Consider the following 24,237-nt stretch of genomic DNA (forward strand, 5'->3'; position numbering starts at 1 on the left):
ACTGTAATACCAGTAATACTACTTATGACATTGACCCACACAGCCTGCAGCAAAAGTCCCAATGGCTGTGTAAATGAAAGAAACTCCGTGATGGCTGTGCTTGGCATCCTTGGGGTTAGAGGCAGCAAGTCTTGTTGCTCTTTTATTGTGAGCAAGCTCCTCTGCCCTAATTCAACTCTTGAGTTTGGGATTAAGTCCTGGAGGATATTTCATCAATGAAAAGCCCAAAATAATGAGTGAGATTTCTAAGCAAGGCTGAGTTATCAACTCCAGTAACTTACCTCTCCTAATTATTGATGCATTGCTTAGATAAACATCTTTTTCCTGTAGAAAAACAGTCTTGTCCCACTTGCCTGGAAAAATTGTTCCCTCTTCCAGTCTCTGTAAATAACTTCTTTCAAGGCTTCCTTTGCCTGGAGTTGCATTGAAATGAGTACTGATAATAGGCCTCTGTTTCTGCCCTAGTTGCTCTTCCCTCAAGCCCTAGAAAACTTGCTTTTCTTGGTACTGCAAGATGAGAAGTTCCCCTGTTATACAAAGTCTCTTGCCAAAATTCAGGAGGCACTGCTGCTCTTTAGGGTAATGAGCTGCAGGTCTGTGCTAATCACACAAGGGAAATTTGCAGCAGTACTTGTCAGCTACCTCCGCATCTGTCCGGCATGTTGTCATCACCATCTCTGTCCTTCCAATCTGAATCCTGGTGCAATGAACACAGCTGAAGGCTGGACTACTTCATCTACCTGTGAATGAGCTATGGTTAACACAGGTTGAACGTGCTGAGCAGGGTATAACTCAGTTAAATAAACCGATAGGCTAAGAAGATGGAGGCTGGGAGCAGAACAGACAAGTTCTGCCACTGTGCTCCTCAAAGCAATGCCAAGAGTGGTACTAGGCAGAAAGAGCTATGAGGTACACCTCAGCACTCCTGCTACCACACAAGAGCAACTGTAGTGCCTGAATAAACTGCAGGTAGACAGATATGAATTGAGTGGACGTGCAATGTGAAGAATGTTTGCAAGTGGGATTGGCTCACCTGGAGATTGTAACTTACATCAGTGTCCACTCCCTTCTAAAAAAAAATACAGGCTTCTTTTTGCTTGCTTACATCTACCCATGTGGGACTTATTCTTTCAATAAAGAGTAAAAACAAGTAATGTTGGTGTCTTTTATTATGCCTGCACTATTTCAGAAAATGCTCTGAAACGGTGCTCTCTCTGATTGTTATTGCAGAGAGCTCTCTCTTACAATTTAATGTATTAAAACCAGAACAAACCAAATCCTTCTCTTTTTAAGTTAGGAAGCCTATAAAACTCTTATGAAGCTTTGATACAGAGCCTCTTGGCCAGTACAACTAAAGGAAGGTGATTGTGTAGAAAGTTCCAGTCTGAAGGAAGTCTGATCAGTAAGCGTTTGAGTGATTCTCTGTGGATCTCTCCTGCAGTGATACAAAAATAAAAAGACCAGCATGAACCAGAAAGCATTCTGATACTCATAATCATCTTCTAGGGAGGAGGAATACACCTGCTATAGAGAGAATCCTCCCAGCAGGCTCAGACAGTTTGATTCTAGGAAACCTGTGAGTCACAGCAATGTTAGGCAGATCGGTTTAATCATTCACTTGGAGGGCTTCAAATATCAATACTTACCCATGGGATTCCTGGTATTCTGAAGTCCTGCACTTCCCCACATTTACTTGGAAGCTACTGATATCCCAGCAGTTTGATGTAGTCACTCTCGAAGAACTTTGGTTTTTAAAGACACCTGTAGTATTTCAGAACACAATTTTTAAAATAACTTCTAAGAGGCAACACTTATCCACATGGAAGTCTGTCATAACAGTGAGCTCTTCCACCAGACTTTACAACATCTGCACCAATCTCCAACTTTATATTACCTTGGTCATGCTATGCTGAGTTAAGTAAATTGATATTTCTAGACCTGTCTGTCAAGTGAAGGTGCTGTGAACTGGGATTCAATTTGCCTAGGACCAGACAGACTGGCAGCAGCAGAACTTGGGTTTGAATCTAGGTATTCCTAGCTCCGGGTCCCAAAAATGTATGGTCTATAAGCCCGGAACATTTTCTTCACACTTGGTGACAGGTAGCTGCAGTAATTACTGCTCAGCTCTAATGAGAAGATAGACTGTTGCATTTTTTGCTTTATCTGGCAGGTAGGCCTATCTCAGTACAAAAAAGTTACACAGGCAGCAGGACTTACAAGGAAGGCTGAACAAAAGCCAGGGTTGTTTTAATTTAGAGAAGAGGTGACTCGGGGGTCATGTGATCCTTTCTCATGTAATTACAAGAGTGCTTCAGGAGAGAAAGGAGTAATCTGTTCTCTCTGTCCACGGTGGATAAGATAAAAGCAGCAGGCTGAAATTACAGGAAAGGAAATTCAGATTAGATGTTTTCCACTTGTTAAGATAGCGACACACTTGAAAGGATTGCCTGGGAGAAAGTAGGATATCCAGGCCTGGAAATAATAGGGATGGTTAAAATGGTGTTCTTGCATTCACACAGCTGGTATGGGCTAGATTAGCATTTTTAGCCTGTGGAATATGAACCACAAAGTAACGGTCCATGAGACATGCAGGGTCCATGCAGTGTGAAAGGGCAATGGGAAAACAATTTAAAGAAACCCCTCAGTCCGCAGCCAGCAGGGATGTGGCAGATCTCTGCCCTCTGCTCTGAGGGATTATTTGACATGTTGGGGGCAAAACCAGTAAAAATACCATTTTGTAAAATGGTAACACTTTGACCAAATGCTGAGCAAGGTACTCATGCATCACCATCCCGCCTAATAGCCATCAAGTTCTAAAATGCTAGATGGCTTGTAGCCTTTTGTTTCCTGGTTGAAGAAGGTTGAGACATTTTTGCCTACCTGACTTTCTGGGTTCCCCCCAGACATCTTGTGTAAGATAATGTCAATTTCTGAGAGAAAGTAACTCGTATTTATACCTGGAGACTTTTGCAGGATGTCGATAACAAGCAACTGCCAAGAGCCAGTCCTTTGTCACTGAAAGCCCACAAGAGCCTTCTACATTTTGAGTGACTACCGAAACAACCAGGGATGCCTCAGGATTAAACACTGCAATGCAGCTCTGCCCCCTATATGCCACGAAAAAGTTCTTGCTGGGATTGACACAGACTCAGGAAAGGGTGGACAACAGTGAACGCCATGCCATAACTTGGTTCAGCTGTTTTTTTCATAATTCCTTCTCTGTCTGTGATGTTGAGGCAGCAACCTGGGTATTTACCTAAAGAGTTGCCCTTTGGTAACCAGGAGCTCTTCCCTCTGCCAGCAAAGAAAATGAAGGAGTCCTCTAGTTAGAGCTGGCAGAATTTCAAAGGGACCAGCTGTGTTGTTGGTGTTGAATGACCAAGAAAACTATGGCCTTGTTTGCCTGCTAGCAGGGCATATGAATCACAAGGAACTTCTACCAATGGTAACAAAAAGTGCAGTGTTTTGTTAAGTCTCTGTTCCTATGGATTCACTCTTTTGGCCCTACCTCATACACTCCTATCAGTATTTCCCATCTCCCACTTGTGTCCTGGTGGATACCTCTGGCAGGCAAAAAAAGTGCCTAGACAAGTGGACCACTTGCCAATGCTGACTGCTGCCCGAAGGGATGTGCTTCTCCCCATCTTTCCCTCAGAACAAGCATTAATAAAGTGCTGATTTCCATTAACCTAATTTTCCCTGAGACCTCTGTCCTACTTTTGTTTGAAATTAGCTAACTGGTTCAAAAGATATTACGGGAAGCAGACAGATGAACAAACAGATAACAGCATAACCCCGTAAGCTCTTGTTTTCTTAGAAAACCAGGCTAAAACAAGCACTGTTTAATCAAATTGTTGCTGCCTGTGAGTTGGTCAAGTCAGGCACTCAAGAGAGAGCATGCACCTCAAAAACCAGGGGGCCAAATCCAGCAGACTCTCTGGGGAGACACACTGAATATAAAATTCCTGCCCAGGCTGGTCCAATTGAATCCTCATTGATCCAATGTTCAGCACTGCTCTCAGTACTGCTTCAGCAGACTGTGGGCACAGGAGATGAAGACACCTTTGTGGCTGAAGGACGGGACTGAGTTCAGCAGGACTGGGGTTGGTCCCCATCTGTGATGGTGCCTTCTTTTGGGAATAGAGGGAGAAGCTAAGGTGATGGGTTGAAGGATATGGCAAGGGGGGAACAGCAGAATCTCAGTAGAAAGTATTGCCTTCCGGGACACCTTTGTTAGCCTCCTTGTCATGTGATTCATAGCAAAATATCGGCTTTTAAAAAAAATCACTTGGATTGAACTGGGAACTTTGTGGGTAAGGAGCAATGCTTAGAAAGCATTCTGCACATTTTGGTCTCTCCCACAGGGTAAACAGTAGTTATATTAATAGTTTTGGGTGGTCTGTACTGTACCTTATTTACTGCAATATGCTCTGGTCTTTGAAAGCATTCCACTGTGTTCATCTTCAGGATGACTTTCATTCTCCAGTCCACTCCAAGGATATGAGTTTTCCCCATAGTTGTCCAGTCTGTCACTGCAGTATCATTTGAATTACATAGTGCATCCCCTAAGGATGATTCCTGTCCATGCAGGGAGTTTTTGACTGGTGGCTTGTCTTGCCATTTTTAGAGAAGATCTTGGTGGCTTAAGATTCATTAGTCATAGACAACAGGCTATGTGGTGTGCATACTACCATCTCCCACACCTTCTATGGGCTCTGATCTATAGGAAAACCCATGCTTGTGGTGGCCTTTAAGACAGATGATGTTGACCTGTTCACTTCTGCTACCTTCCTCTACCAGATCTCCAGCCACACACGTTGGCCAAAGTAAATGGCTGGATTCTATGCCCAACCCCTGCCAATTCTTGTGAAGTATCCCTTAGATCTCAGAGATCTGGCCTTATTAAATTAAAACATGGCTTTCTAAAGAGAAAAAAGAAAGGATCTTTGGTAATCTCTTTTTGCCAGGTTACCTCAGTGCACATAGCACAATGCTTCTTTTCATGTGTTTGAATGTTTTATATACAGAAGAGACCCTTGGTGAGGAATTTTCAAACCCTCAGGCTGCATCAAGTGCAGCTGTATGGCTTGAGGCCCATAGCCTTGACACGAAGATTGCCTTTGCAATGTTCACGTTGCATTCCAAAAATGCATTCCCTGCGGGAAATGCAGGGAGGATGCAGGAAATGCAAAAAGGATTCCTGTCATGCCACCAGATGATATGGTGGGTTTGTGTCATCATAAGCCTGCAGTATTTGTTTTCTTTGGAGATCAAAGCCATTATTTAAGCAAGTCCATTATTTAAACAAGTTATTTTAGCAATAATCACATTCCCATTATGGGAAGTAGAAGGGTTTTCCATTGTTCTCTTGCTAACCTCCAGTGCAAATCCGTCTGCCTCCCATAGGTGTGCCTAAAGAACTGCTGTATGAGGAATTCTTTGGAAAAGCTGGCCCTTTATATCTTACCTACAGAAAACAGTGATCTTCTGTTGGTATCAAGGGACCTGCTAACACACTGACAAATACTGACTTGCAAAAAGAGGTAAAAATCTCCCATCGAACTCAGATAATCCCCTCAAACTCAAATCCAAGATGTGAGTCATATTTATTAATCTGAGGTCACTGATTGAAAGGTGTTCCCCATTCAAGCAGGAGGAAGGAGGGACAAACCTGAGTACCTCAGAATATCATTCCCTTCTTTTCCCACCCAGTTCCAACATCTCAAGCTCAGGCAACCCAGGGAAATTCAGGCCCTCCTTGAGGGCTCAGTTCAGCAAAGCTCACTCCTGAGACAGCTGGGCTGGCTGGCTATTTTGTGGCCACTTCGGATATGGTAAATGCACTTGAACTCATGCTTCAGCACTGCGCTTGACCAGTGTCTAAAAATGTGAATGTGAATCTGAGATATTTGGGTCCCAGTTTTATAAAGCAGTTGTATGCCTGTCTAATTTCATGTATGTGACTACCTTCAGTGGGACTGAACCATGTGTTTAGTAGGGACTGAGAGGCGCCAAGCTGAAAGACATCTGGTTTATTGCCATGCAAAGAGCAGCCTTTTCATATTGACTGTAATACTCACTTGCATCTGTGGTTTGATCGTGTCATTTAACTTCTCTACCTCGGTTGTTTCATCTGAGAAGTCAGATTGCTAGGGTTTGCCTTTTTGACAGGTGATGTAGGAGGATTAATTCATGAGTGTGCACCCTGGACTTCAGAGAAGTCTGTCAGTATGAAAAACTATAATTAAGAATTGTTTGTCCTGCACTTGAAAACACTTGCACAACAGCCTTATCCTGAGCACAGCTGACTGACTGCCACTACTGCTCAAAGCAGTTAAGGTTGCATGTGCTCAGCAGGATCAGAACCAGACTAAAAACTTACTTTTAAGACAGCCATTGGAAATCCAAAGTTTGGGAAGAACCTAAAGCTTTTAGAACCAAGGAAGACTCCAAAGGCCAAAGGAGTCAGTGGTAATTTTCCACTGACTCCAGCAGGCTTTGAACCAAGTTCCCATCTCCCACAACTGTCTCAGATAGTTATCACTTCATCACCATACATACCTCTTCATCTTCTGCTTCTCTCAGAAAACAGGAATCCAGCAAGCTCTTCAAGCCAGAAGACGAGTCTTTCTGACATCAAGGAAAGGGAAGAAAATAGCATGTTGCTTCTGCACTAGCTATCAAAAATCTAGCATCCTAATTTAAAAATATAAATGGAAAAGAATTGTGGAGGATTGGAACACATACTTGTGAGAGTGAGCGGCTTTTTCCCTTGGGCTGAATTTGGACTTGGATTTGATCTTGAGATAGCTGTGGAGTTGTAAAGCTGGTTTGATGGAGTTGTAAAAAGTCAGTATGATGCTGAAGGAAAAAAAATCAAGCTTTTGGAAATAGAATAAAGAAGGATTTTTGGATTTGAGGGAGTCAGGAGCAGCACATCTGTTTCACCTGTAGACACTGGATCCACATGGAGATGGTGAGTGATAGGGAGTGGAAAATGACAGGCAATACCCACCAATGCCCTCAGCTGTTCAGATAAAACCTGCTTTGTGGGAGATTGGATCTCCATGCTAGAGTATTGTATTGTCTATTTCATGCCTTCTGCATTCCTGGTGAGGATTTCCTGGAAGTAAGGGGAAGAAAAGATAGATGCTGTATAGCCGGCTAGCCTGGCTTTTAGTACAATTATCTGGGGTGCAGAGGAAGATGTATGGAAATGGTGAAAACTAATGCTGAGGGCTATAGCACAGGAGCAGGCAGGAGCTGTTTTATCCAGTTGCTGATGGAAAAGTAAGGCTGAGGTAAAGGGTTGGGGAAGCAAAGGCAATAGCAGCAATTCATTTGGGGAAAAAATGTAAAAGAAAAGCTCAAATGGAAAATGATGTTTCTTGGCTAGAGCATTCTGTCTGCACAGGGTGGGCCTGGCTAGATGTGGCATTTGGCACAACTTCCCGATGGTGGGCAGGATTGAGAGTGGGATGGGTGGGAACTTCCTACAGCTTTCCTGCTGCTTCAAGTAATGTTGAATGTCAAGTCTGTGTGCCCATCTCACCGATGGAGGGTTGGTCTCTGGCCAGGGACAGGGTGGGAATGAACAATTAGCTGGGGAAAGAGCAATAATAAGAAGATAAATGATTGCTGGGGAGGTAGGGAGCATGAGACTTGGGATGTACAGCAGTGGTGCTGGGACCCTTCCCTGAGGGGGCAGCAGCGGCATATAGCAGGAGGGTAAGGGAATTGAGAGCTCCTGTGTTGGGATCTGGGTTTGAGTGCAGTAGGAAGCCAGGGCTCTGAGGAGCACGAGGTGGGGCTGGTTGTGAGGAAGTGGGGGAGAAATTTAGGGGATGCATGCTGAGGTTGACATTCAGAGAGGGAAGAGAGAGAGAGAGAGAGAGGGAGAGCTTGAAAGGAGGCCTGGGGTCCTGCTTTGGAGAGGAGCAGGAAACTGTAGGAGCTTTACATGAGAAGAGAGGACAGGAGTCTTCCCCTGGTAGCCTGTTTTCTACCCACAGCTTCAGTGGGTAACGCCAGGCATACACTCCCTGAAACCTGATGCAAAGCTATGCCTCCCTTCTCGCTCCGTCCTCCCAGGCACCTTGGGGCTCTTGCTCTCCTAGGGCTTTCCATCTCTTCAGATGACCCTTCAAGGATGGTGTTAGCCCAGGAGGCTGTGCAGCCACCTTGTGTGGCAGGCTGCCCCAGGAAACCAGCTACAGAAGGAGAAAATGCCATACCCCACCATGCCTGGCAATACAGCCCTCCGCACTACAAAACGCAGCTCTTACCATGCTGCTGCACCAGGAGAGTGGCTGTCTCTGCTGTCATGCTCCAGCCAGACACACAAGACTTCCGGCTCAAGTCTTTTTCGGCTTTGCCTCCTGTTTTCTGCTGTGGGAATGAACGGTGTCTTCCTTTGATTAGAAAATCTGCCAAGAGACCTGCCTGCAAAGACCTTCCACTTCTGACCAAAGTCAGTATCAATCTGTTCACGTTGGCTGGGCTTTCTCTGTCCCAGTGAAATGTGCTTAATTGTCACCATTTAACCTTCCACCCATCATTTGTGACTGATGCGTGCTCACTGCCTGGGGAGAGCTGGGGAGGGATATGGATGTGCCCGGCCATTTCCAGCTGTTTGTTGTCCACACCCGTTGCAGCTTTGTTTAAGCAGAGGAAGCAGATCTTGTTGCTACTTTTCTTCTCGGCGGTGTTGATTCCCTCTTTGGCTGCAGCATTTCGGGCAGTGGCTGCTGTACGAATGTCAGAGTTGCAGGCCATAATGATCTCATTTTGGGGAGGACAGTGGGGTGATGTGCCTTACATTTGCTTGACTCTGAAGGCTGCTTGTCGCATGTCAGTGCAGTCATAGTTGTAGCTGCAGCAGTCCTCCTCTGACTCAGGTTTTCCAGACACTGGTAGTGCTGTAAAAAGCTGCTATTTACCCTACCAAAAAAAAAAAGGCCATTGAATAAATGTTCCCTTCCCCTCACCTCTCACGCGCTTGGTATCTGGTGTGCAGTCTCAGTCCAGTCTGAACCATCTGTAGCAGGAGAAAGAAGACACACGTGAAAAGGGGAAAACTGTACAGTGGGACTTTACAGGAGGATGCCAGTGTCTAAGGAAGCCAAAACCACAACGCCACAGTATCTTGGCTTGAAATGTATGCTTCCCTTGATCATAGCATACTGTACAGTTGCAGTATTTGGCATCTCCTTTTGGAGGTCAAGACCAGAATGATTTATGTGAGACTGGCTAAGGTTTCCCTAGAACGGATACCATTCTGTAGAATCACATATGTTATTCAGGAGGGGAAAGGACCACCTGGAGCATTTCTGTTCTGCTCAAACACAGTGTGCTCCCCTCACCTGTGTGTTTGAGTGCACTTTTGAACACCTCTGCTGATGTTCATGCAAAACACTCTTTCTTCTTGTGGGTGTTAGTCTAGATGGGCTACTTTTCTAGTGAATCCATCTAGTTACCATACCCAGGCGCAAGGCAGGGACAGCAGAGGAATCACTGAGTCTAGGGCAGATGTGGTTCTGAGAGAAGGACCCCTAAGAGTAACCACGCTTAGGCAGAGGTTTTACAGACTTATTTTGAGATGACATTTGATTGATTAATCTGATTCAACAAAGCACTGTTGACTTCATGAACATATGGCTGTGTGCTTCAGTCTGAGAGAGGAAAGTCTCTCTTTCCTTATGTTCTTCCTTTGCTTTTCTGCTAGGCACTGTATCCTCTGGGACAGAGCTGAGGAGCTGTGCATGTCAGATTGACTTGTGGGGCTTGACTTGTGGGGCTGATGATGCTGGTGCGACACATGCTCTGTGCTAGAAGGCAGTGAAGAAGCCCCTTCCCTCATATCCTCCCAAAGGCCAAATACCCCCTTGCCATATGGATGAAACTGCAAATAAACCAAACTGTAATTCTCTCCTTTACCCTTTATATGGCAAGTTGGGGGAAGGGAAGCAGTCTTGGTGATTTGATCCCTAGAAACATCTCTCAGTAGCACAGACTGAGCCACAGAAACAACACTGAGCTCCTGGGAAGTGGCTGAAATTTGCTCTTCCCTGCCTCCACTGCTGGCGTTCCCATTGCTGGAGCATCCTGGACTCCTAGGCCTGGCCTCTTGCTTCCCTGTCAGAAGCAGGATGGATGGCTTTCCCCCCCGGAAGGATGGCTGGGTTGCATCCTTAGTGCTGGGGAGCAGCAGGAGCAGAACTCAGTAGGACTTGGCAGCCCAGGGGTAACTAACTATTTCTCCATCACTTTTGGAGGTGCTTGGGAGGAACATGGCCAACCTCAACCTGGCTGAGACTCTTCCTTGGGTTCTTCACTCTGGAGAGCTTTTAGTAGGGCCCCTAGGTGACACCATGAATGCTACAAGGGACTGCCACTTTTGGAGGGAGTTGGCAAGGAAAAGATTTAATGACCTGTCCCTGCTGTGGGCTCATCAGTCCTGCACAAACTCCCAGGAGCTGTGGCTGTTTGCTGGGCAGGGGATGGTGCTCTTGGCTGTCACTGGTGGCCTGCTCAGAAGGTACAGACCCACTGCAGATAGGCTGATTTCAGGACCCTGCAGCCCTTTGCTAAAGAGAAGGCCAAAAAGAGAGATTTGCTAGAGATAGGGAAGGGCAAAGGTTAAGATTAAGAGAGGAGGTGACAGCAGAGACTAGGAGGTAACCCTGAATGTGCCAAAGCAGGGTTTTCTGTGTCCTTCAGTTTGGCTTGGGCTAATAAGGGGATTTCTAAAGACTCGCCCAGCAGGGGAGGTACCTGTGCTGTGAAGTCCCTGTTTTTTAGAGAGAAATGTCAAATTGGAGATCCCCAAAGTCTGATAGGTAGAATAACAAGCCTCTGAGATTTCCCATCAAATGCTCTAATTTTGGCCAGTTACAGGGGTCCCCAGGCAGGGAATGTTGGTCATTTCCTTTCCTCCCAAGGAACATGTCAGATGGAGGAGGGCGTGAAGTGAAATGTCTGGAGACAAGAGATGGAGGGTCTGGAAAAATTATGTTTCCTGGAGTCCTGGGCATGGCAAGACTCTCGAGAATTGTCAATGGGGGAAGGAGCAAGACAAAAGTCAGTTAACTCCTAAGAGGGAAGTTTGCAGGAGCTTTGGGTGGGAGGCCAACCCAGCCTGACAACCTGCAAGGAAAGAGCCATGTGAAGAACGATGATGCTGGCACAGCTGGCAGCATACCCCTCCTCACAGCAATGCCAGCTAACTAGCCCGTGCGTGCATTAACCCATTCCCTGCCGTGGCTGTTACCCTGGGCATTACTATAATGATTTATTAGTGCTCTTCTGACTCTTCTTAAGAAATAATAGAAAGATTACCGTCTTTACACACACCCAGTTGTTTCTAGGCTGCACCTTATCTCCAAATCTGCTTGGATTTGGAGTTCTGTTCCCCTTGTGCTCTTGCAGCTACTTTTCCACCCTTAATTCAGAAAGAAAGGGTTGTGATGGTGACTGTCTGTTTTCTGAGTAAAACAAGAAAAAAAAAAGTTTTGCTAGCTGTGTCCAGAAAAATCCAGACACACAGAGGAAAATCCAATAAATGATTAACTCAGTCTTTGCATCTGCAGATAATGGTATTGCTGGTTGGTTTTTTTATTATTATAATCTATTTTTTTTTATTGCTAGCCGCCTTCTCCCTCATGGAAAGAGAGATCTCTATTTGATTTGAAATGCAATGTCCTGAGCTGTTTTCTGGCGAGTACCTGGATGATGGCTTACACATGGTTTTCTGCCTTTTGAATGAGGAGGAATAAATTGGAATTGAGTTTCCTGTACTCCTCTCATCTCCCTGCAAGAGAAGGATAATGAGCAAGAGAGCACCTTTATAGGCAAAAGATTACAGAGTTTATGCATTGGTTATTCTTTACGGACCACTGATTGCGATACACTCCTCTTTTTTTTTTTTCTGAGAGGGTGGGGTAGTGAGAGAAGGTGTTTTCAGCTGTGAATTTTTGACCCAGACGATTAATGTTTGTCTTAGGACGTGGTGGGAAGAGGCTGGTGCCAGCTGCCTGGAACAGGCACTGACACAGCAATGTCGTGATTCTCAATCCATGCATCCACCCAGGTGCTGCACTGCTGGCAGCATGACCGCTACCCTGTGGTCCCATGTTGTGACCAGAGGCAGGTTTGATCCATGTGGTATGGTCAGAAAAATGGGTTTGGTTTGCTGCCCTGCTCCCACTCTGGTGATCAAGTGTGGGGCTGCTTGATGGGCACACCTCGGCATCCCCTTTGCACTGTATAACTCACCCATTTTCCTCTTCCTTGACCTCCCGTTTTCCACCCAAGACTCCTTGCAAACAAGCAATCCACCATAGTTACTTTTTTGCCTCGGGTCCCAGTTTTGCTACATGGCATAGCCAAACTTCGTATTTTCAATGCTGTTACCAAGGCAACCTCAGCTGATTGATAGGATTACCGGAGCACCACTGGCCTTGCAAGGCTCTGCTCCCCAAAATACCCCCAGCAACTGCCTGTGCAGTTTGGCCACTTCTCCCACAACTCCCCCTTAAGCAAGCTGTGAGATCCAGCCGTCCCTCGTGGTGCTTTCACACTGATATCTGCTGTGGCCAGCAACTTCTGATGTCGCCTCCGGTTTCCTGTGCCCTGTTCGCCCTTGCTGAACCTCAGCCCAGCGCCCAGGCCACAGCTGGGTCGCCTGCCTGGTGTTGGCTCCCTGCTCCCCATCACTGCCCTTGGCCAGAGGGTTTGCAGCAGTTTAGCCACTGAACCAGGCTGGACGTTCCTGCGGAGTTGACTGCCATCTTCACAGAGGTTGACTGGTGGGTGCCTGCCTCTGTCTTTTTTTTTTTTTTATTCTAGGTTGGGCTGTGCCAAAATACATGCCGTATGCTCGAACTTAAATTCTTAAGCAATTCAGAGTGCTCTGTAGATGTGACAAGCCCTCATAACTACTTAGCAAGCCGCCAGTTTTTGTGTCAGCTTTTGCTGCAGTCATTTTTTTGATATAACTAACTGGAAACTTAATCAAGCCTTTGGACAAAAAATACAGATTTCCTTCATAAATGCACTAAAACCACCCCATTTCTCTGCTGATTGCCTGTTCACGGTAGTTTTGGGATTTAGTATGTCCCTCATGCAGAAAGTGATGATCGATGGTGCAAGAAATGCTGCCTTCCCTTGCGCAAATCTCAGGACGGGTGGTGCCAAACCCCATCACCCTCCTTTGCAGTGAAGCAAACCAACAGCTAGATGCCAGCGTGGCAGAGGCTTGCAGGATCATCCTCCCCCAGGCTAGCAAATGCTCTCCTCTCTCAGTCCTATGGCACAGAGCACATTCCCGGCAGCCTAAATGTCTGGGTGACAGGCCAGATGCCTGGATCAGAGAGAAAAAGTCAAATTCTTCTCAACTGAACACAAATAGGGGAAAAAAACCAAATTGGAGTGCAACGGTTGCAGCTGCCACCTAGGTGCCTGGGGCTGGGGCGATGGGCAGCTGCCTTGCAAGGGGCAGCAGCAGCCCTCCCCTCAAACATGGCTTTTGCTCCCAGCTGCCTCCTGGCCCGCAGCGGCATTACCTCAGCCCTGCCGGGGAGGAGGGAGGCAGAGCACATCACTTCTTCAGAGACCCAGGCGCTGGTTTTCCACTGCATTAGCCAGCTCAGATGTGGCACAGATGGGGAGTCTGCAGCCTGTGCCCTGCACCGGCTCCTGGGGCCTCAGAGGTGCCTGAAACAGATGGGACAAAACCCTGCCAGGGCCAAAACGTGCTTGGCATCGCAGCCCTGGCGGGGGGAGAGGGGTGAAGCCCTCCAGCACATCGCCCTGCCCTGCTGGGGCACTGTGGTCCATGGTGTGTGTTGACCATGGATGGATGGGCACGGGGCTGCATCACAGGGACGTGCTGCTCCTGTGGGTGCTGGGCTTAGCGCTGGCACATGGGGCAGAGGCACACGGACCTGTACCCACACGGTGCCTGTGGGCCCACACAGGGACCTCTTTGGGACCTGTGCCAGCCATTTCAGGGGATGGAAAGCCAGGTTTTCATCCGACTGTTCACAGAGGACAAAAATGACTGGATTGGAGGGCTGCTGAGCAGGGCAGGAGACAGGTCCTGTGCTGCTCCTGGGATACGCGGGTAAGCACAGCTTGTGGTGCTGGGGAGCCGGCAGGAGGCTTGGGATGGGGAGAGGGGAAGTTGTAGGGAAAGAGCGGGATGCCTTCTCAGATACAGGGTACACCAGGCCTGAGGCACCCAGACGACAGAGGCAGTGCAGTCTCCTGCAGGGTGGCATGGGTGGAAAGCAGGAGGCACTGCTCGGGTAAGTACAGAGCTGGAGGTGGTGAGAAAGAGGGGGTTTGGGTTAGGAGGAGCTCTGCGTGATGCAGCCCTATTGGGAGGAGCATGGGGAGATGCTGCTGGATGGAGCCTCCAGACGAGCTGGAAGAGCCCAGGGATGGTGCTGCCACCCTTGTCTTACTGCCAAACAGGGAAAGCTCCAGGCCAGGGTGCCTCATGCTTTATGCCTGGACTTACCTTGATCCTGCCAGAAATGTTTTTTGGTTTTTTTTGTTGGTGCTGGAGAACTGAAAGGCTGAGGTTGCCCTGTGCTGGCAGGGAGCGTGGCTCTGGTCGTGAGACGGGAGAGCGATGGGGAACAAGGCAGGACTACGCTTTATCCTCAGCTGCAGAGATGCTGCCATGCCCAGGTGTGGTGCACTTATGTCAGTGACTTCACGGTGATGCACTTCTACCACCAGGACTGTCCACAGCCTTTCATAACAGCAAAGCATCTGGAACAACTTGCCTTCCACCTAACACGCAGCTTTGTTTTCCAGTGCAGGGGAAGGAGCAAACATAAAGTGTTTAGCGAGTCCTGGTCCTTGCTCCAGATTGCTACAGAAAACCTATCCTCAATTTTGGTGGGTTAAAAAAAAATAAAGCTTTCAACTGCTACTGACCAAAACGCAAATAGGCTGAAACTACAGAAACTAACATCCTTCTTTCTTCAGTCTGTCAGCTACTTGTGTAGCTAACTCCTGTAACTGGGCCCATGAGGTTTGGGGGTATTTTCTAAAGTGCGGCTTCTGATGGGGAAACCCCGTTTTTATTAAAAAGGACAACTTGCAGAGTTCCTGGTTAGAGAAATCCTAACAATGTGACTGCGTGCTCAGAAGTCTGACGATGCAAGAGAACTTCCAGTGAACTGTGAAAAAAATAAAAATGAAAAATCAGTTTTGAACGGTCAGATGGGGTTACTCCAAAGACATCTGTGCTCTTTCGCTTTTTGAAGTCGAGCTGCAGAGGAAAGCCCCGGGGCTGGAAAAGGCTTTTGGGGTGGTTTTTTTTTGCAGCAACTGCGAGCCGCACTGAAGGGATTTAGGAGCAGAGCAGAGTACGGCATGTCCTGGCCCCCGCGGGCTTTGGACGTGTCCCTCCCCAGCGCCGCTGCTGTGGGCACGCGGTCTGGGTCGCGTTTTTCACTCTGTTGCTTTGCTAATCCTGAAATAATTCCCCCTTTTTTTTCCCCTAATCTTTTTGAGGAGCACGTGGCGTACTCCGACCCCCGTCCCTTCATCGCCCCCCCTCGCGTCTCCCCTTCCCTCCCCTCCCGGGCAGCCCCCCGCCCCCGGGCCGAGCCCCGGCCCGCCCCCGCCCCGCCCCGCCGGGCCCGGCCCGGCCCGCGCCCGCCGCCCGGCCCGCGCCGCTCCCGCTCCCGCGCCCGCGCCCGCCGCGCCCACCGTGCTGGGGCCGCCCGCCGCCGCGCTGCCCGGCTCCGCCGCCGGCGCTGCGGGCCGGCAGGGCGCCACGGCCCGGCCCGGCCCGGCCCGGCGCGGTACGGCACGGCACGGCACGGCGCAGCCCGGCTCGGCTGGGCTCGTTGCGGCACGGCTGGGCACGGCCTCGCGGGAGGGCGGCTGCGATCCGCCGCGGCCGGCGATGGGAGATGGAAGGAGCCGGCGGTGCGGTAAGGGGCGGCGTGTGCCCGTGCGGGTGCGGGGGGTGCGCTCAGCCGCGGGCACTTTTTTCCTCTCGTTTACTTTTACCTTTTTTCCCCTTTCCTTTTCTTTTCCTTTTTCTTCTCCCTTTTTCTTTTTCCCCTTTATTTTTCTCTTTCTTTTTCCTTGTTTCCATTTCCTTTTTGTTTTCCTTTTCCCTTTTCCTTCTTCTCTTTTCCCTTTTCCCTTTTTTCCCCTTTCCCTCTTTTATTTCTTCCTTTTTCTTTTTTCCTTTTTTCCTTTTTCCTTTTTCTTTTTCCTTTTCTTTTTTTCTCCTCCTTCTTTTCACACTTTCCTAAGGGAAAAAAAAGCTCAGAGCCCGCTTCTGCAGTCGCTACTCCTACATCCCCAGAGGCACCGACTGCACCGGGGAGGCCACACTGGGACCCCCACCCCAGGGCTGGGGCTCCCAGCCTGCATCCTGTACTGTTGGTTTTGCTTCTGTCTCCCCGTAACTTGTCTGTGTAACAAATCAGCACTGTTGCTGCACTGACAAGCTCTCTTAATCATACCAAATTCTCAAATTAAATGAGATGTTGTGAAAAAGCCAGTGTCTTTGGCTGAGTAGTAGCATTGTGCTTTCTGGGGAGGAGCGGGGTTGAGATGAATTCACCAAAGGTGTCAAGTTTTAGAACATTAAACGTACACAGGGGCGCTTGTGTGCAATTGTGGTGTTACCTTCATCCTTGCTACTGGGGACTGGAGCTACGCTTCTCAATGGGAACATAAACGTAGAGTTGTAATGAGCTTGAACTTCACACAAACTCACCGAAGATGCTAACTTCGCATATAGACGCAGTATTTCCGTGCCATAAACAGCGTGCCAGTTAGTACATTGTCAGGCAGAGCGTATCTACGTGTTACTGAAGCGATTTGGGTGTGTAATAGGCAACTGCAATTACTACGGCTTTTGCAGCTTCAGTCACGCTTTAATTCTGTCTGTGTGAAGGGCCATTAAAACAGAAAGTCAAATGCAATATTTCTAATGAAACTGGTGGTTGCACACCCAGTGTTTAAAGCAATTGTAATAGGCTGCTGAGAATCATCCAAGCCTGTCTGGTTTAGCTAGTAGAAAGAAACCTCTTTCTACTCCAAATGCTTTTTCATCAATGTGTTGTCGATGTGTTTCAGCAGATGTTGCCAGTTTAACACTAGCTGTGAATCTGACCTAGCTCTGTTGATTTACACAGACTGAGAGTTTGGCTATGGAGTCATTGGTTTTGGGGTATGCCTTTGGTGGGAGAGAAGGTGAGGTTAAATCATGTAGGAGTCCTTGTGCAAATGCTCCCCTGCAATTACAGCCTTGTTTAATTGCAGAAAAGAGTGTAAGAAAATCCTTTGTGGTAGTGGTGATGTTAAAAACAATTCCAAGAAACTTACACGCTGCTCTCTTCAAAACTCGATACAACAAAGAAATTAGGCGTTCTTGGTACATAAAGAAAATTCTCACACAACTTACCTGTGTGAAAGGTGTCCTCTTGTGCTACTGGTGCTTGAGCAGATTATGTGATCTACTGTTGCCATTTCTATGCCATCAAATTGAGAAAGAAAAGAGCAGTGAGGATCCTAATGAACACGCTAGTGTTTTTTTTCCAGCAAGAATTTCTTTGCTGTTGTCAAACTGCATAGCTGAAAGACCTGGATGTCATTCAGAGTATTTCCCCTCCCTGCCTCCCCCCCAAAATGGTCCTTTCTATTCTTGCCAGGTCCTTTCTATTCTTTTTCTTACCAGAAAAGTTTGGCATTTGGTTTTGCAGCTTTGATTTAAGAGATGGTTTGGGGTTTGATTCCTGTGGGATGAAGAGGCAGTCTGTCTGCGGGAGTACCATGCACCAGTGCCACGGAGCATCTCTGCAGACAAGTGGTTGTCTCCATGGGCGTGCTCTGAGCCAAGTGCTGGGAGCTTCAGCAGTCGAAGGCCGCACAAGTCACACCCTGCATGCCGCCGTCCGTGCAGAGGAAGGATGCATTGGCCATGGCTGATAAACTGTCCTTCCGCATGCAGCAGAGTTGATTGCTTGAAATGACCCCTGCTCCATGGAGAGACAGGCTGGCAGACCTGGGAGCCGCGGTGATTTTCTGAGGCGTTGCATGTGTTTCTTTTTGGAATTCCTCTGTTTAGTTGCAAGGGTCCTGAGAGAGAGCAAGAGCCTGGGGTACTGCTGGGTGCTGGTTTAAAGATACTTTAGAGGTAGCACAATGTAGTGGCTTAGGGAAGGGAGCCCAAGAAAGGGAGGGAGGGGGTAGCGTCTGGAGAGTAAGATTAAGCGGGTCCCCAGGGTACCGGAGAGCCATCTGCCAAGCTGCTGTGCTCCAGCTGAGGCTGGGCAAACCTGTGAACTGCTGCCAAAACTCAAAGGTCGGGGCAGTCAGCCACCAGCCAGAGTATCCCGCTCCACGTCAGCTCTGCAACGTGGGTGTTGGGGACCCCCGGGGTGCAGCAGCTGGTAGAGTTGGTTGGTGCGAGGTTTGCAGGCTCAGCCAGAAAAGGTGGGAGTGGCATCCATGGGCTCAGTGACACGCGCCACCCATTCTCCTTGGAGGAATGTTTCCTCACAGCCGGTTCCTGATGGAAAGCTGGCTTCTGGCAGAGCAGGGATTTCATGGTCTGGCTCTCCCACCCAGACCTGCTCCGTGGCCTGGATGGTTCGTTGTATCCTAGTGGGTTGTAAAACTATGTGGGGGTCCTTCTCTTTGGAAGTTTGGCAGAGAGGGGGCATGTGTGATAGAGAGCTCCTCTGGATCGTCGCCATGCGGAGAAGTGGGGCCACAGATGGACAAATTTAGGTCTTGAGCAATTTGTGTCTTAAACATCTGAATCTCTTTCTGAAGGGATTCCTGTCCTCCGGCACCCATGGTAAGAGAGACTGTTTCCAGTCCTTTTTCCTGTTTGCACTGAGATGAGGTTGGGAGGGGTAGAAATTGTATGCTTCCATGGGATGAAAAAGCTATTTGAGACCAGCTCTAAGTGTCTGCTGGACACTTTCAGTCTGGCTGTAAGTGTCCTGTTCCTCTCAGGAATGGCACTGAAGTATGCTTCTGCAGTATGTTTCCAGGTGCTTTTTCTGAGCACAGCCCCTCCTTGCTCTGAGATGCCTCTTGCTGTTGCACCAGCTCCTGTCGGAGACCACAGGGTCCTGGGATGCTAATGCATCTGAGCATTTATTCTCTGCATTAGGGAGATGAGCAAGGTGGGTCGTGGATGGGGCTTAAAAGCAGGGTGGGGTGAAGGCTAGCCCTCTGGGTGCAGGCTAGGTTGCTACAGGGTTGAATCAGGAGTCAGAGGAGCTCAGGTATTACCTGGCCCTTGAAGCTTGAATTGCTCCTGAATTGACTGTACTTCCTGGATGCTGTAAGCAAACAAACCTGCCCGGGCACCGGATCAAGCTGTTCGTCAGAGCCAGAGCTCTGCATTTCCACCTCCACCTCGTGCCTCAGCCACCAGCTCCAGCTGTAGAAAGTATGTGGTGTTTGCTGTGGCTTGCTTTGATAACTGCATGAAAAGATTTTCAGTGCCGTGACCACTGGGCTAAGCCTAAGGAGACCAGGCTGGAGCTGGGTTTTGAGGATGGGCTGCCAAGGCAGAAGCACACTGATCACTGTCATGCTTGCCGAGCACTTCAGGTCGCAGCCACAGCAATTGTTTTGACACCTGGTGAAAGGACTGAACAAGAGGGCATTGTCTTGAGTCTGTGATACAGTAGTTCAGGAGCAGTAAGTAAACAACCCAAATGGCACAGATTACATGGTGCAAGCCTCCCTTCTTGCACAGGTGATGCACGGGTCTTGCTTTCTCTTCGTAGCGTGAAATGGCACAGTGGAAGAGGTGGCTTACCTCCAAAGTGTACTCATTATTTTTTTACAACAGTTTTCAAACAGGAAGTGTCACTGGGATAATAACCGCATCTCCCAGGCTGAACAAATGCCAAGTGTGATGGCAAGATGCACTTAAGCCTGGGATATGGCTGTATTTCAGCGTTAAAAGAAGAACCCTTACCAGGAAAGGCCTTTTCTCAAACGAAAACAAATTCTAGTACCAGTGAGTTCTGGTTTTCATCAGCTTTCTCATCTGTGGACTCTCTGTGGCCTAATGAGGAAAAAAGAAGAAGTATTAACTTCTTCACCAGTGGGACACTACTGCCAGCTGGCCTACGTTGTGCTGCTTGCGAGGGATGTATCGCCTTAGGTGTCTTCTGCCTTCCTGCCAGGGCTGAAACTGTCTGGTGGCTCCTGACCGTTTGTGGGGCCACAGCTGCGCGAGGATGCTGGTGCTGACGCTCCTTAACTCGCATTTTCTTAGCAAGCAAACATTCTGCTCTTGCAACAACATCTTTTCAGTCCCCCAGCGCTTCTATAGCAGGAGGCTTACGTGAAATTTGTTGGTGTGACTTCTAGCTTCTGCCTCAGTTGTGCCAGGGAAAAGATGGCTCAGATCAAACTTCAGTCAAATTTCTGATCCGAATAACTTCTGTTAAATCTAGTTAAGACTTGGAAAGAACAATTTAGGTGAAAGCTGTAAAATTAATTTAAATACGTGATCTGAAATAATCATGCAGGGTCAATGAGCTATGTCTAAGTTAGAGGGAGGTATATAGCCCTTTTTGCATGCTCTGTCGCTGTGTAACAGCTCTACAATTTGCCCTTGCCACAGAGAAAATGCAGGTTTTTACACCTTTGCAAATGTAAATTCTTCCAGTTGCTCTTGTGTAGAGTGGTTTGGGTTTTGGGTGTGGGTTTTTTGTTTGTTTGTTTTTTTACTGTTCACTGAACTTGAGGTGCAAAGAATATTTTAATCACGTTGGGATACTATCTTAAACCATGTTTGTAATATTGTTTTGAAAAAGGAAGATGAGCTCTCCCAATATCCCGTCCTTATTTACTTCCATCCATAAACACAGCCCTTATTGAGCTGGACATAGAGAATGTACAGCACATGGGAAGGGATGTGCCCTGCAAGTTCTCAAGTCTCAGCAGATGTTGGCTTGGGTTTTGGAAAGAATTTAGTTGCTTAAAGATACGGATGTAACTTCTGGTGGGCTCATGAGGCACTTAGGCATATCCAAATTTTAGCTTCCGTGGAGTTGAAATCCATGGTGGGGCAGACCTGTAGCCTGTCTAAACATTGTTCTGCTGTCTGAGATACCTAGAGATGATGACCTGCTGAAAAGAAGCAGTCTGTCAGTTTGCTAAATATACTTGGAACAGATTGAACAAAAAAAGTAAATGCAAGATGTCTTGTACATGCACCACTGAATTCTCTGAATAAAAGATGCTGTCTTTGTGCAATTTTTCTTAAATCAGGCCCCCATCCCAATGCTGTTTGACATAACTCAGGGAAAATACTTGCACTGTGGCTTTTAATGTTTTGGATCTTTTTTACTATCTTTACGTTTTATATCTAAGAACCTGGTGATTCATGCAGTGAGCTGAAGCCTACCGCTCAATTGGCTTGCTTTGATTCTTGTACATACCTTAGAAATAATGCATAGACGTCCAGTGGTCCATACAGCACACATCAAAAATCACTGACTTGGCAAATAGAAAATGCTGAGTGACCTTTAAAGGTAAAGTGTAATCATACAGACTTTGAATTAATATGCTGTTCACAGTCATGCAGTTACAGCTCAGACAGTGCCAGCCTTTGCATAATAAAAAGCATTTAATTCAGTATAACAGCTGACTGCTTCTAACAACTTCAACCAAACAACAAAGCAAACATTTCTTTAAGGGGAGAAAAACTCAAGTGCAGGTATAAAACAAGATGACCAGACTGAAAATGAATTTTACCTGCAACTGCTTGATACTGCTGCTAAGGCATTCATTTTTTGTCACTGTTCCCATGCCTTTTTCTAAGCAACGACTCTTTTGCTTCGTCTCTGAATTAAGCCTCTCATCAGACACTGAACTTTTGTGAAGTCTGCCTTTGAGCAGGGAGAGCAGCTCTGATGGTATCTGCACCCTTTCAGTTTTGCTCTCTCCAGCCTGACTGCTTCCCGGGAGGCTGCTCCCGGTAAACACATCCCATGGCACTGGGAGCAGCACGGGAAGCCTGTGGTGCCCTGGTGCCTTTTGGTAGATCCCTGGGGTGAAGGTGTGGGGCGCATTGCAGTGAGGACTGAAGAGTGGAGCTGGCTGGACGGTACCAAGCCTGAGGTCTGCCCAGTCCAGGGCCATGCCAAAGCCTGGTGAGCAGGTAAGAGTGGCTGGCTGCACTGCTTTGGACCCAAGGTCAGTTTAGCCCAGGAGCATGTACGTAGTCATGGATGTCGGCAGATGCCTGGGTAGAGTTCAGCTTGGAGCTTCATGAGAAGGATGTGATTTCTACGTACGTTGTGGATTTGAGCTTGTTCACCCTCCTTTTCAGCTCCTGTAGGATTTTGGTTTCCATGACATTGCTTTGCAGGGAGGTGTGCGGTTTTGACTACAAACTGTGTGAGGAACCATCTCCTGTTTGGTGTGATGCTGACTCCTAATACCATCTTTTGATGTCCTCTGGCTGTTGTATTAAAAGAGGTGGTGAATCACCGATTGCTCTTTGCCTTTTCCAGACCCCTTGTGACTGCATGCATCTCTGCCACGTGTCTCTCAGCTGCCTCTTTCCTTCAGCTGAAAAGTCCTATATGACTTGATTATCCCTTTCTATAATCCAAACTTCTCTGCTGGACAACGGCTATAGGCAACACCCTCACACGAGCCCTTTCCTTCCTCCCCCACCTTCTGGCTCTCTACACATCTCCCTGCAACTCCTGATGGTTAGGAATTAGTTTAAAACCCAAGATGAGATTTCTTCTCTTCCAAAACCTTTGCTAGCATTAACTTTTGGCAGTTACAGGTGAGATTTAGCCATGCAAAACTCCTGTTCTTTTGAGTCTTAGTTTATTTTACTAATGCTTTAATATAAGAATTGCGAACACATATATTAGCATGTGGGAGTGTGTGTGTGAGGAAAGCACAAACATGGTGTATGAGGTCACGTGGAAGTAAAAACTACAAACCTTGCTAGCAGTCTTTTTGTGAGCACCGGCACTCTCTGCTCTCTCTGTGCTGTCGGTGCACGAGCTTTCACTAGCTAGCAAGTTTATTTTAACTCCAGCTTTCTGCATTTCATCATGTTACTTAAGAAAGCGACTTAAGAAAAGCTCAACAGAAATAGTCTTTTCAGAACAATTAGTACGACCTGTCAAAAGCAGCGAGGCTTGCTAAGCTCACGCCCACACAGGAATGATAACAGTGCTTAAAAACAAGGGCTGGCCACTAGTTGTGCCAGGCTGTTGGGGGGGTTGTCCGTCCGTGACAGCAGAGGTAGAGCTCTAGATGCATGACTCCATAAAGACTTGACCACTGCGTTGCAGCTTGGCTCACATGGTCCTTTTGCTCTGCTGGGAACTTGCTGGAGAAGGTTGTAAATCTGTGGAAACCTTCCATCCATCATTCCTGCCTGCCTTTTATTTATTTATTTGTTTGAAGCCAGCTCCATTAGCAGTTACTGTATTTCTGTCAGTCTCTGGGGAAACTCCTGGGGTGCAGAAGACAAGATGAAAGTAGATGTTTAAACTCCTCCTGAGAGCATAAACTCACTGTATCAGGGTATATGATAGGCTGCTGAGAGGCATTTGGCTTTTTTGCTGCTGAAGATGTTGGTGAAGCAATGAGAATGGAACAAGCACAGCCTCGGATTAGAAATGGTCCAATGGTTCCAGCGTGGCTGTGAAGTGCTCCATAGTCGGCTGTGCTTTACAGGCATCCTGCAGAGGCTTTCTCCTGCTTCCTCGCAGCAGTGCCGATGGCTCCGTTGCAGCCGCTGCGGCATCTCCCCACTAGCCTCTGTGAAACTGCCAGAAAGCGCTGTGCCACCGGTGCAGGGGCTGTCGCCTACCAGCAGTGAGCTGGCATCCATCAGCTACACGGCCAAGGGGGAAGGTGGTCAGCTCTGGGAAAAGGAGCTGTGCACGTGCAAAAGTGTGCAAAACTGGGGCTCCCTTGAGGCTGCCTCATGGTATGGCTTAGCTGCGGAGACCCCCACCCCAACTAGCCAGTTCCCTCCAGGTTTTCTAGTAAGCCTAGAAGGACTGGAGTAACATTTCTTTCTGGGGGTGGAGTGGCTGGGTTTTATTAAGAAGGCTTGCAGAGGTCCCCCTGAGGATGCTTTGACCTCTCTGTCCTGGCTTAACAGTCCTTCATGAAAGGTCCTTAGACCCCTTCCTGCTGATGTTTTCCTTTAGCATGACTGGTCTCCTGCTGGCCAGCATTTCA

General features: G+C 47.7%; 1 protein-coding gene across 1 annotated transcript in view; it reads left to right on the top strand.

Annotated features, from left to right (window-relative positions):
* The first annotated feature begins 15,879 nt into the window (after positions 1-15,879).
* The window catches only part of PSD3 (pleckstrin and Sec7 domain containing 3), a 106,026-nt gene continuing 97,668 nt past the window's right edge, over positions 15,880-24,237 (top strand). The window contains exon 1 of the mRNA XM_076362999.1: positions 15,880-15,953. Within this exon, the coding sequence (XP_076219114.1) occupies positions 15,933-15,953 (21 nt within the window). The 5' untranslated portion in view covers positions 15,880-15,932. The remainder of the gene's footprint in view (positions 15,954-24,237) is intronic.

This window comes from Aptenodytes patagonicus, chromosome Z (genome assembly GCF_965638725.1).
Source record: "Aptenodytes patagonicus chromosome Z, bAptPat1.pri.cur, whole genome shotgun sequence".
In the NCBI taxonomy this organism is placed as follows: Eukaryota; Metazoa; Chordata; class Aves; order Sphenisciformes; family Spheniscidae; genus Aptenodytes; species Aptenodytes patagonicus.